Below are 13,565 nucleotides of genomic sequence, written 5' to 3'. Positions count from 1 at the left end.
ATGGCTATATCTGGGGATTTTTAAGAAAATAACAACAAAACTTAAACAATATTATTAATTAGGTAACGTTTCAAACATATTGCATTTCTAACAATTCGACTTTAGAGGAGTCGATTTCACTGTTCACATCTATTTTTTTAGATAAAAAAATCGAGTTTTTTGTAGTCACCTACTACACATAGAAATCGACTTCAGCGGAGTTGTGTTAAGTACAAAGAAAACGACTCCAGTGAAGTCGTTTTCCTTGTACTGAAAACGACTCCACTGGAGTCGTTTTCTTTGTCCAGACTAACAAAGACTCCACTGAAAACGACTCCCTTCTCCGACGAACCCAGAAGAGATCGCATGCGCCAAAAAACACTTGCCGTGACCGACGAACCCAGCGATCCCATGCGCCGTCACAGAACCCAGCAAGCGAACCGAGCAAACGAACCGACGAACGAGCGCCTGGGTTTCTTGCCGACGAACGCAGGCGCCGACGAACCCAGGCGCCGACGAGCGTGTTCTTCTCCGAATCCGAGCGTGTTCCTTCGTTTGCTCGTCGGTGTTGCTGGATTCGTCGGTCAGAATCGGCGCCTGGGTTCGTCGGCAAGAAACCCAGGCGCTCGTTCGTTGGTCACGGCAAGAAACCCAGGCGCTCGTTCGTCGTTCGTCGGTCACGCTCGTCGGGGTTTGCGTGGACAAAGACCGAAGAACGAAGTTCTGGGTTTTGGGGTTTTTTGGACGAAGAACGAAGAACAAGTTCTGGGTTTTGGGGTTTTGGACGAAGAACGAAGTTCTGGGTTTTGGGGTTTTTTGGACGAAGAACGAAGAACGAAGTTCTGGGTTTTGGGGTTTTGGACGAAGAACGAAGTTCTGGGTTTTGGGGTTTTTTGGACGAAGAGCGAAGAACGAAGTTCTGGGTTTTGGACAAAGAAAACGACTCCAGTGGAGTCGTTTTCAATACAAGGAAAACGACTTCACTGGAGTCGTTTTCTTTGTATTGAAGACGACTCCACCGAAGTCGATTTCTATGTGTAGAAGATGACTACAAAAAACTCGATTTTTTTATAAAAAAAATAGATGTGAACAGTGAAATCGACTCTTCTGAAGTCGAATTGTTAGAAATGCAATATGTTTGAAACGTTGCCTAATTAATAATATTGTTTAGGTTTTATTGTTATTTTCTTAAAAATCCCCTTACTTTTGCTTTTGTCAGGCTTCGTTGTGGCTGGAGTTATGATTAAACAACATATGCGGTGTTTTAACTAATGCTGATTGAATTTTGTCCCTTCCCAATGATAAATGCTTATTAGTAGACCCCTTTTTCCACCGCCTCCTTGTATTTTTTGGCTTTTAAATATTATTGTTATTTACACTTGTCCTGAACTGCAGCTTGGATTTTTTTATTTTATTTTATTTTATTTTTATTTATTTATTTATTTTTTCAGTCTGCTAATGTGTGAAATCAAAGCCATCGCTACTCTGGGGGTTCACGTCTTCATACGGCTTTGTAAATTTGTTTTGTTTCTTGCTTTTATTGTTACTTATTACACAACTGGGTCATCCTGTTTCGGCAGCCTATTTCCAGTTTGGATTTTATACAGGCAGTGCCATTTATGGTCTTGAGGACCTGGATTTTTTTGGTACTTTGAAGCTAAAGTGGAAGAGCTTGATTTAGTAAGCAGTAGAAGCTTTTAGCGTGAGGGCAGGGATGGAGTGTAACTAGGGGGAACTTGTTTGATTAAATGAATGAGTTAAGGGATGGAACCAATGCTAAACACTTGTGAATAGACTTGAAATGGAGTGAAGTTAATTGGTATTAGGCACGAACACTATCACAAGGATAAGCAAAGGAAAATAGTGGAAAATAAGCTCTCTTTTCCTCCTATTTTTTNATTTTGAGATGCTCAGTATTGTTTAAAGTGTGTATTTTTCTAATTTGTTAATCATATTATTGAAGAATATAGTAGAAGGTAATTTTTAGAGAGGAAATGCCTTTGTAGGTTATTAATGTCCTGTGATGCATTTTTGACCCTTTATTTGTTCTTGATTACTATGTTGCATTACAGGCTAGAGGTTTGAAGAAACATTTGAAGAGGCTTAATGCGCCAAAGCATTGGATGCTTGACAAACTTGGGGGTGCATTTGTAAGTGAAATCATTAGCGTGTAGACTATTCGGAACTTCATTTCCTGTTTCTTTTCATTACCTCCTCCTATGATGTTTTCTATTTTTCTTTTTTTACAGGCTCCCAAGCCATCATCTGGGCCCCACAAATCGAGGGAGTGCTTGCCCTTGATTCTCATCCTGAGGAACAGGTTGAAGTATGCACTCACATACCGTGAGGTCATTTCCATTCTGATGCAACGACATGTTTTGGTTGATGCGAAGGTTAGGACTGATAAGACCTACCCTGCTGGCTTCATGGGTATGCACACTTCCGTCTTATTTATTTATTGTTTGATATTCTTTCAATGCTAATAGCACTATTCAAAGTTTGCTGCAATGTTGTGAATGGTTTTGTATTAGCTACAATTATAAAAGCCATGTTGATTTCTGGTTTCTTTAGTATTGGCTTGCTAGATGTTTTAGAAATATTCTGAAAGTTTGGAACTCTTTTCATTTTTTCAGATGTTGTATCAATTCCCAAAACAAATGAGAACTTCCGTCTCCTTTATGATACCAAGGGTCGGTTCCGTCTCCACTCAATTAGGGATGAAGAGGCAAAGGTTGGTCAATACGAATAACTTCTTTGTTCTTGCTGGACTTGGGTCATTGCGTTCCCTTCCTGGTGTTGCTTTTAAAACAAGTGTCATCATTGAATTCTTTATACAATGGGATACAATATCTGCAACTCCTACTAATAAGCTATGTTCAACGGTCTTATTAGTCAGATTGATTTGATTGCACAGTTGTGACTGTCTATATTGTTAATGATTTGATTTGAAAATGGGCTTAACGCTGCTTAAGCTCTATTAATTGTTTTTCTATAACTAGCTTTTATAAATTAATTAAACTAACAATAAGTTTGACAACAAGTTTTTGTAAGTTAATTAATTGAACATTAGGTTTTACAACAAGCTTCTGTAAATTTATAATCTAATAATAGGTTAGGGGAAAAACTGATACTCTCACCTTAGCGCCTTTTTCATGCTTTATGGCTCTTGGCTTGTTCGTCTAGGTTCCAAAGGCAAGCACGTCGGTAAATGCACCTTGTCTTGCAGCCTTAGAGGCACCTTACTGGCGCCTTGCCCCACCCGGCTTGCCTTTGACTTCCTATAAGAAGAAAATCATTGTCATGATTGGATGAAAAGTTATTTTGACCATCTTCATAATTCCTCTTGCAGTTCAAGCTCTGCAAGGTCCGGTCTGTGCAGTTTGGGCAGAAGGGAATCCCCTATCTCAACACCTATGATGGGAGAACTATCCGCTACCCTGACCCAATTATTAAGGCTAATGACACCATCAAGCTGGACTTGGAGACCGGCAAGATCACCGATTTCATTAAATTTGATGTTGGTAATGTTGTCATGGTGACTGGTGGAAGGAACAGAGGCCGTGTTGGAGTCATTAAGAACAGGGAGAAGCATAAGGGAACCTTTGAGACTGTTCACATCCAGGATGCCACAGGTCATGAGTTTGCCACCCGTCTTGGAAATGTGTACACCATTGGCAAGGGCACAAAGCCATGGGTCTCTCTCCCCAAGGGCAAGGGTATAAAGTTGTCAATCATTGAAGAGGCAAAGAAGAGGCTTCAAGGCCAACAGACTACCGCTGCTTAAATATTGTTGTGGTTCCATTATAGTTTTAGAAGATTACTTAGGTGAAGTTTACTCTTGCAATTTGACCCCTCTAGCTTGGGGTGTGTTTTATTTGAATTTTGCGGTACTTGTTTTTGGACGGTCCTATGAGTTGCAATATTTATGCCTAATTTTGTTTTGCACTACAATGGGAAGTATCAGACTATTTTGATCAGCTTACTGTGTGTTGGAAAATTTTATCTACAGGTCTTGTTAATTTACTCTGCATTTCCAGTTCTTGCGCTTTTAGGTTGTTATTGATCTCAGTTGTATAGAATTTTGCAATGGCAAACTGCTCCTGTCAGTTGGACACTGAGGCTTCACAACCTGAAGAAGTTCTGGAGAGATGCTATGCGAAATTTTTATTTGACAGCTTGGTATTAGGATAGTCTTGTCTAGTCTCTTGGAACATTTGGTCAATCTCTATAATTTTTTTCGGTTCTATGGACTGTCATCATTCATTCTCCAGTTTGCTAAAAATCAGTTTCTTCGCCATTCTCAAATCTTTATACTATTAATGGCGTTGGTATTGTTAATGAATCAGTTTTAAGGATTGTATTAACTATTTGGATCTCGTTTCTACTAGTAAACTCTCCTCTTAATAAAGATGGAAAAAAGGGACTTAAGTAATTCTATAATTTGATTTAGAGGTCTGGAGAGGTTCTCTTGGAGAGCCAGGGGAGCTTGGGATACTTGCTGGATTGTGCGATCATCCAAATTACCACATTGATTGAAATCTGATTTAGTATCTACAAAACAAAAGTCTGCTTCTTATCCTTATTTTCTCTGACGGCGAGGACGAAGACCTAACTCATTTTTTCTCCAAGCCTAAAATTGTGCTCTTGTACTGTAAATATAATACCTTAGCGAAGTACTGCCATCAATAGCAGAGAAGCACCATGTTGATACTGTAGCTTAGAATGAAATCTACATTTGTATCCTTCTGTTATGTTCTCACTCCGATCACTGAGTAGCATAGAATCAAGAGTGTAAACCACTTCAGGAGTTTTGAGATGAGTGGTTGAGGCTCATGCGCTTTCTTAAACTCATCTCCTTTCACTTATTTATTACAAAAAAAATGCACATGACCATAGTAGCACATGACTTGCTGTCACTCTTATGGCTTCCCACCTAACTCTGTTCGCAGCAAGTCCTGCAAAAGAGTTCGCAGCAAATCCTTCCCCAAAAAAGTATGATGCATTGGAGGAAGCTATGGACCTGGGAGGCTGTTATACCAACCCTGACCTTTTGAGCAGAGCTTATAATTTATAAACCTCATCTTTCAATTTTCCTTGACGCCACTTATGTAATAACGCAGTCACAGAGTTGGAAAGTTCCAATAAGCCTAAAAGATCCATAGAGCAAAGAGTGTCTTTTTCTCTATCATGCATGTAGGGAGCCAGAAGAAGCGTCAAGATATATTGCGTGTGCAATATATCTTGAGGCTTCTTCTGGCTCCCTACATGCATGATAGAGAAAAAGACACTCTTTGCTCTATGGATTGCATGCATATATAGTTATATAGGCTATAACTTCGCCAAGGTTTAGAGTTTTCTCTCAAGCTTGACACAACTCATCATGGTACGTTTTCTTATCTTCTTCATTCTCAATGTTTCATCCTACTTTACTTGATTTTGCAGTAGATAATCAAAGATAATGTGTAGCTTTGGGGGGGTGGAGGGGTTGCGCATTTGTGAGCAAATTGTTTTGTGTTTTGGTTTAGGGAGAGGCTTCTATTTAGTGCACTGGAGCACTGGAGCACTAGACGAGACAAGAGACTGACACATAAACATTTTTGGATATGTGTTGTGTTTGTGTCCTGTCTAGTGCTCCAAAGCACTAGATAGATCCTTTGGTTTAACAATTTTGCTAAGAGATTAACATGTGATCATTTTTAGATGAGATTAAATTTTATAAAGACGTGATGTAAAACCCATGTTTTATCCCTCTAATTCCAACTTACCACATCATCTTATCACATATTTAAAAATAAACACAATCACACTCAATCAATTCTAATACCCATATATAAATTCAACCAAATTGGGAATCTATCGAGATGTTATTAGATATGGTAGGATGTATTGAATTTTAATAAATTTTAAGTAAAATACTAATGTGGCAATCACTTATTGGATGGTGTAAAACATATGTTTTACACCCCATCCTTATAGAATTTAATCTCTTTTTAGATATGTGTCATGTCCAAGACCTCGAAAAACTAGACAAAAGCCAAATCCTTTGGTTTAATGTTTTTGCCATGCCTCTTTGTTTCACTTGTGTCATTCAAATTGCTTTTACTGCAGGCTCCTAAACCATCCCCGGTACCCCATAAAACCGTGTCTCATGGGGTATGCTCATGCTCACTTCAACTAATTTCCTAGCCAGCTTCTTTGACAAATAGTTCTAAAGAGTTTATAGCGTTATTTTGAAAAGAGTGATATAATCTTTGGAATTTGACATGAACTCTAAATTATGAGCCCACTTGATGCATGACACGTTCAGAGAGTTTGAAAGCCTAAATGGTTGAAACTCTCACCATTTCTAGATTTTGTATCAATTCCTTCTCCTTTATGACACTGAGGGTAAATTTTGCCTCCGATCAATTACTGATGATGAAGCAGAGGTTGGTACACTTGAGCACACATTTTGTATGATATTCTCTTTAATTTTGAGAAAAAAGTATTATGTACTTGGTTTCATGATCACTTGCAGAAAAGAAGTCTTGGGAGTTTCGTATTTTTGGGCTTCTTTTCTCACTTTCAATTGATTTTTGGTTTTGAACATAAATTGGTAGTAGTAATGGTTCTCAACAATATTTTTAGCAGTGTAATAGTTGTTTGGGTAGAGAATATTATCTGAGACAGTTTTGTAATTCCTCTGGCAGTTCAACAAGGTCTAGTCGATGAATTTTAAGAAGAAAGAACCCCCCCTATCTCAACTAATAATTATCTTATGTATCTCACATATGCAGCAGCATCTCTCTCATAGCATGTGGCCTCAAATCTATGTGAGACCTCCAAAAGTGAAATGTTGGGCCAATGACACTATTAAAGCCGATGACACCATCAAGTTGGGCCTAGGGACATGCAAGATAATGCATTTTATCAAATTCGGTGTAGGAAATGTTGTCATGGTGATCGGTTGAAGGAAAAGGGGATGTGTTGGAGTAATTAAGAAGGGGGAGAAGCATAAGGGCAGCTTTGGAGCTACTCACATTCAAGATGCAGCTGGCAATGTGTTTGAAACGCATCAGAGCAATGTTTTCACCATTGTGGAAGGCACAGAGCCTTGGGTGTCTCTCGCCAAAGACAGTGCATCCAGTTGCCCATCATTGAAGAGGCAAGGAGGAGACGGGAAGCTCAAGCAGCTTCTAGTACTTATATAATTATGATTATGATGATTAGTGATGATGCTGAAAAATATCAACAGTGAGTTGCACAATGCTCGTACCCTCGAAACGATACATGCACAGAGAAAAGAGGACCTAACAGAGAGCACCGGTGTGGTGCCGGCCAAATACCCTCCGAAGGTCAAGTTAGAAAGTATGCTCACAGCTCTAGAGTGCTAGAGAGGGTTAATGATGCGTACCTTGGCTTGTGAGGGTATTGGGGCTTTTATAGTGGCTTGAGGTTGACATCCCTTTCTTGGCGCGGAAGTCTTTTTCCTTATAGGACTCTTCTTGTAGAATCCTAAACGTGATGAATAAGTCTCCTCCTTACACGGAAGATTTTTACCAATTATACAAGATTTCCAGAGTCCTACTAGCGCAAGGACTCTATTTGGGCTCTTATGAGAATGGGTCAAAATATCCTTCATTAGGGGCTCAGCAGGCCCATGGATAACTAGCCCACCATTCTTCACCCCGTCCATATCCGGCCCGTTCACACCAGGTCCGTCCACAGGGGGCCCGTGCAAATGATGGATCCGTTTATTCGGGCTTAAGAGATACTTTCCCCCTTTCAGTTGCCCCCTCACCCGATGGGTCCGTCAGCACTTATGAACGGACCCATGGGGTGACGGATCTAAAACTCGGAACGCCTGTCTGTAAATTTTCATCCGTACAATGCTGAGTCAGGAGCTGACGCATTAATGCGTTGTGCCAAATGTCAATCTGTCAGTGGCTGTTGTTTTGGAACGAGGCGTCGCTTCGTCTTCCGTGCACTCTCAGTATAAATATTAGTCCTCCGCCTCTCATTTCTCCACTTGCTGCTGGAAGAGATTTGTCAGAGCGAGTTCGTCACGTCTGTCAGAGCATAACCCGTTCACTCAAGCATCCGTCGCTCGTCGCATCCTACTTCAAGCTACTGGTGAGTTATTTTATATCCGTCCTTTCTTTTTTCTTTTATTTTTACTTAATGCGTCCGTCGTTATCTCCAACCCGTCAGAGTCTTAGGTTTTGTAATTATATGTAGGAAATGTCTAGTGCGTCAAGTAACCAGTCGGTCGTTCCCGACGGGGCGGACTACGAGGGGATATACCCGTCAGGTCCCAAAGACCATGACGTCTCGAGCGAGAGTAGTCCGTCGTCATCTTCCTCGTCCTCAACACATGAGGGCCTGGAGATGATTGAAGTCCAAGAGGTTTCAGATGACGAAGAACAAATAGTGAGGTCCGTCGTGGGGGTTGATGGACTTAGGGAGTTCATCTTGCCCCCAGAGTGGACGGTCCACGCTTTTACGTCGACCATCAAGGAGGGTCATTTCAATACAATAAGGGACCACTACCAGATTCCTGACCATATCCCACTCCGTCTACCTTACGTGTCAGAGAAATGTTATTACGAAGGAGTGGACGGAGTGGGCGTGTACGAGCAGGTGCTAAAGGCTGGGTTGAGGTTCCCATTGAGTTCACTACACAGCGAACTCTTAAGCTACCTAGGCATATCCGTCAGCCAGGTGTCCCCCAACGGCTGGAGAGTTTTTATCGCCATGGAGGTCCTGTACGGAGTTATGTCGGACGGAGCAAGGAGGCTTACAATAAGAGAGTTCCTCCATTGCTACCGTCCAGACGAAATAGATAAGTCAAGGGGTATGTACAGCTTCGTCCCTAGGAGTCCCGTTCTGAAAGTCATCTATGAGACCCCGGACTCAAATAGGGATTGGAAGAGTCGTTACTTTTTTATGGAAGGAGACGACTGGATGAGTCATCCAGGGGAGACGGACTTCATGCCCGTCGACACAGTTTGGGGCATTTTAAACTCATCTGGTATGGTCCGTCGTAAACCACTCCGTTCATTCATGTAACTTGTANTTGAATCTATTTCTTCTTGGGCTATATGGCTTTTTAAATGTGCTAATCCTATCCTTGAATATTTACGTATAACTACTACTTGCAATAATTATGTTTGTTATACTGCTTTAACTATCTTAAAGGCATGTGATACTTGTCTTTGGTATTTGGATAGTGGTTGTTCTAGGCACATGACAGGTAATAAAACCTTGTTCAAGACTCTTTTTAAAGGAAAGATTGGTACTATCACCTTTGGAGATGGAAGCAAGTTAGTCATCTGAGGTATTCGAACAATAGACATTCTAGGGCTGCTTGTGTTTGAAGATGTGTGGTTCGTGGATGGGTTGAAGGCAAACCTGGTAAGTATCAATCAAATCTATGACAATGGGTTGAATGTGTCGTTCACTAAGTATGAAAGATATAGGATGATGGAGGTGACTACATATGTGTTGGAATAAGAACAGTGATAATTGTTACAGTATAACACCAAGCATAAATCATAAGTGTTATAGTGAAAAAATTAATCAAGTTGATTTGTGGCATCAACGGCTAGGACATGCTAGGCACAAGCAAATAGAAAAAATCTCCAAGCGTGAGGCAGTTCTCAAGCTACCAAAGTTTGAAAAGATAGAGAAATTAAAGTATCTGTGGACCATGTCAGATTGGCACACAAGTGAAAGCTAAGCATCCATCAATCAGTGAAGTTTAGACATCTAGGCCTTTGGAGTTGTTGTATATTGATCTTATAGGTCTTGCCAGAGTTCAAAGATTAGGTGGAATGAAGTACATCCTTGTTGTGGTGGATGATTTTACAAGATATACATTGGTGGTTCTTCTAAAAGATAAGTCAGAAGCTACTAATGATTCATCTATGCAAGAAGTTGCAAGTAGAGAAGAATATCCTAATTACTCGGATCAGAAGTGATCATGGAAGAGAATTTGAGAACTCTAAACCCATATCCTTTTGCAATGATCAAGGGACAAAGCAAGAATTCTTTGAACCCAAGACACCTCAGCAGAATGTGGTTCTTAAAAGAAAGAATAGAGTAATTTAAGAGATGGCTAGGGTCATGCTGAACAATAAAAGCATGCCAAAATCATTTTGGGGAGAAGCTGTAAACACTGCATGTCATACCTTGAATAGAGTGTACTTCCATCCTGATACAAAGAAGACCCTTATATGAACTTTGGAGATGAAAGAAACCGGTGGTGAAATATTTTAGAGTTTTTGGCAGTGATTGTTACATCCTTCAAGACCGAGAGAATTTGGAGAAATTTGATGCAAAAAGTGATAAAGGGTTCTTTCTTGGATATTCTACATCAAGCAGAGCATATAGAGTATATAATCTCAGAACTAAAATTGTGATGAAATTTGCTAATATAGTGATAAATGATGAACAATGTGTTGAAACTCATGCTGAAGAGGCTCAAAGTGTTCAAGAGAGATCATAGAGGTAGAAGATACTCTTCCTAAGGAGTATGTTGAAAAGTCCACTGATGAAGAACTATTGATTCTAAATAATGTTGTTATAGAGCCAACAACCCCGTTCAGAGAAACTCCATGGGAACATGATGAGTCGAGTACACCATCTAGGCAAAGGAAGTACAATAACTTCTTGGGTGAAAGGTCCATTTGCTAGGGTCAAACTTAATCATCCTTTCACAAATATCTTGGGAAGTTTAAATGACAACATGAGACTGAGATCTAAAGCTTTAAATGTCATTACACACTCATGTTACCTTTCTTAAGTGGAACCTAAGAAAGTAGATAAAGCTCTGCAAGATGCTGATTAGATTAACTCAATGCATGAAGAACTCCATTAATTTGTTCGAAATGATGTGTGGTAACTGGTTCCAAGACTCGAAGGAGTCAATGTAATTGGCACTAAATGGATTTTCAAAAACAAGTCTGATGAGCATGGAACAATCATTAGAAATAAATTAAGACTTGTTGCACAAGGATACACTCAAGTGGAAGGAGTTGACTTTGATGAGACATTTGCACTTGTAGCTAGACTTGAGTCTATCTGGATACTTTTGGCCATTGTTTGTCATTTGAATTTCAAGCTGTATCAAATAGATGTCAAAAGTGCTTTCTTGAATAGGATGTTGCAAGAAGAAGCGTATGTAGAGTAGCCCAAAGGATTTGGGATCCTCATAGGCCTGGTGATGTCTTCAAACTGAAAAGGGCATTGTATGGTCTTAAACAAGCTCTTTAAGCTTGGTATGATAGACTGCCCTCTTATCTCACTTTGGTATAGCAGGTATACAAGGAATTCCATTGGTATAGCAGGGCACTGTTTGCAGAAATCCAACACTTAAGCCAGCAAGGAATCAAGCTCATAGTCCAAGCTGTTCCTGGCCTCATTTCACAAGGAATTACCCCAAGATCAAGACGTGCATCAGGTCCCCATACATTGTCTTTAGTTGGACCAAATCTTTTCCAATAGCCTTATTAGTTCAATTTAGAACTAAAGATCCATATATGTTAAAAGTGAAAATGGATTACTTTAGAAGCTAGTAGGCGACATCCCAAAAATAACAACTGTATAGTTTTCTGCTTTCCTTAGCAGACACAGTTACAAAAATAAATGGAACTGTGAGGAAAGGGCACCTCGTTTGGATCGAGCAACTCTTCTAGCAAATAAGAAGTATTCTCTAAAGCATCATTCTGAATATCCATTGCATAAATACAACCATTGCCATAAGTGGCATATTGACCATTACTAAAGTATCATAACCATTGCCACAAGTGGCATCAATCACTGTATCCCCTTTCTGGACAACATGTTTCCTAACCCTGGTAAAAATAGTCAATACATTTGATGCCTGGATACAACTGCCTGAAATAATAGGCAGGAACGTAAATGTCTCAATCTAGAGATGGAATTGGACAAAAAAATGGCCTTAACAGGAGAGTGTAGAAGGTCATTCCAATATAGCATTAAACAAGGTCCATAAAACAAACTCATTTTATTGACCCACCAAGCAAAAGTAGCATTCAGCTCATAAACTTATGTACCAAGATGAGTGTGTGTGTGGGGTTAATTATGAAAGAGTTTGGCAATCATCTACACCAATGTATAAAAAGGTATTTTAAAGATCACCACCAAATCTTAGATTGTGATACAATTTCCTAGAAAGGAGCAGTTAATCATAAATGGTAGCATGATCTGGTGCAATTCATTCTGTTTAAGGATGAGCAGATCACTTGCAAGATAGGAAGTGCAGTGATGATGCCGATAAATATCAACAGTGAGTTGCACAATGCTCGTACCCTCGAAACGACACCTGCGCAGAGAAAAGAGGACCTAACAGAGAGCACCGGTGTGGTGCCGGCCAAATACCCTCCGAAGGTCAAGTTAGAAAGTATGCTCACAACTCTAGAGTGCTAGAGAGGGTTAATGATGCGTACCTTGGCTTGTGAGAGTATTGGGGCTTTTATAGTGGCTTGAGGTTGACATCCCTTCCTTGGCGCGGAAGTCTTTTCCTTATAGGACTCTTCTTGTAGAATCCTAAACGTGATGAAGAAGTCTCCTCCTTATGCGGAAGATTTTTACCAATTATACAAGATTTCCAGAGTCCTACTAGCGCAAGGACTCTATTTGGGCTCTTATGAGAATGGGTCAAAATATCCTTCATTAGGGGCTCAACAGGCCCATGGATAACTAGCCCACCATTCTTCACCCCGTCCATATCGGGCCCGTTCACATCAGGTCCGTTCACAGGGGGCCCGTGCAAATGATGGATCCGTTTATTCGGGCTTAAGAGATAGTTTCCCCCTTTCAGTTGCCCCCTCACCCGATGGGTCCGTCAGCACTTATGAACGGACCCATGGGGTGACGGATCTAAAACTCAGTACGCCTGTCTGTAAATTTTCATCCGTACAATGCTGAGTCAGGAGCTGACGCATTAATGCGTTGTGCCAAATGTCAATCTGTCAGTGGCTGTTGTTTTGGAACGAGGCGTCGCTTCGTCTTCCGTGCACTCCCAGTATAGATATTAGTCCTCCGCCTCTCATTTCTCCACTTGCTGCTGGAAGAGATTTGTCAGAGCGAGTCCATCACGTCTGTCAGAGCACAACCCATTCACTCAAGCATCCGTCGCTCGTCGCATCCTACTTCAAGCTTCTGGTGAGTTATTTTATATCCGTCCTTTCTTTTTTCCTTTATTTGCACTTAATGCGTCCGTCGTTATCTCCAACCCGTCAGAGTCTTAGGTTTTGTAATTATATGTAGGAAATGTCTAGTGCATCAAGTAACCAGTCGGTCGTTCCCGACGGGGCGGACTACGAGGGGATATACCCGTCAGGTCCCAAAGACCACGACGTCTCGAGCGAGAGTAGTCCGTCGTCATCTTCCTCGTCCTCAACACATGAGGGCCTAGAGATGATTGAAGTCCAGGAGGTTTCAGATGACGAAGAACAAATAGTGAGGTCCGTCGTGGGGGTTGATGGACTTAGGGAGTTCATCTTGCCCCCAGAGTGGACGGTCCACGCTTTTACGTCGACCATCAAGGAGGGTCACTTCAATACAATAAGGGACCGCTACCA

The 13,565-nt window shown here is 40.8% G+C and overlaps 1 protein-coding gene across 1 annotated transcript; it reads left to right on the top strand.

Annotated features, from left to right (window-relative positions):
- Positions 1-2,002: 2,002 nt before the first annotated feature.
- On the top strand, positions 2,003-3,956 carry LOC112008620 (small ribosomal subunit protein eS4z). Its single transcript, XM_065777053.1, has 4 exons — positions 2,003-2,129; positions 2,229-2,409; positions 2,613-2,710; positions 3,329-3,956. Exons 1-4 carry the CDS (start codon positions 2,103-2,105, stop codon positions 3,761-3,763), a joined length of 741 nt encoding a protein of 246 aa, XP_065633125.1. The 5' UTR covers positions 2,003-2,102; the 3' UTR covers positions 3,764-3,956.
- Positions 3,957-13,565: the final 9,609 nt, after the last annotated feature.

Source organism: Quercus suber, unplaced genomic scaffold (assembly GCF_002906115.3).
Source record: "Quercus suber isolate HL8 unplaced genomic scaffold, Cork oak 2.0 scaffold_147, whole genome shotgun sequence".
In the NCBI taxonomy this organism is placed as follows: Eukaryota; Viridiplantae; Streptophyta; class Magnoliopsida; order Fagales; family Fagaceae; genus Quercus; species Quercus suber.
This window is presented reverse-complemented; position numbering and strand designations above follow the sequence as displayed.

Coding starts and splice junctions, on each gene's coding strand:
- LOC112008620 (XM_065777053.1), top strand. CDS start 2,103: ATGCTTGACAAACTTGGGGGTGCATTT. Junction 2,410..2,612: donor CTACCCTGCTGGCTTCATGG/GTATGCACACTT, acceptor TCATTTTTTCAG/ATGTTGTATCAATTCCCAAA. Junction 2,711..3,328: donor TTAGGGATGAAGAGGCAAAG/GTTGGTCAATAC, acceptor TTCCTCTTGCAG/TTCAAGCTCTGCAAGGTCCG.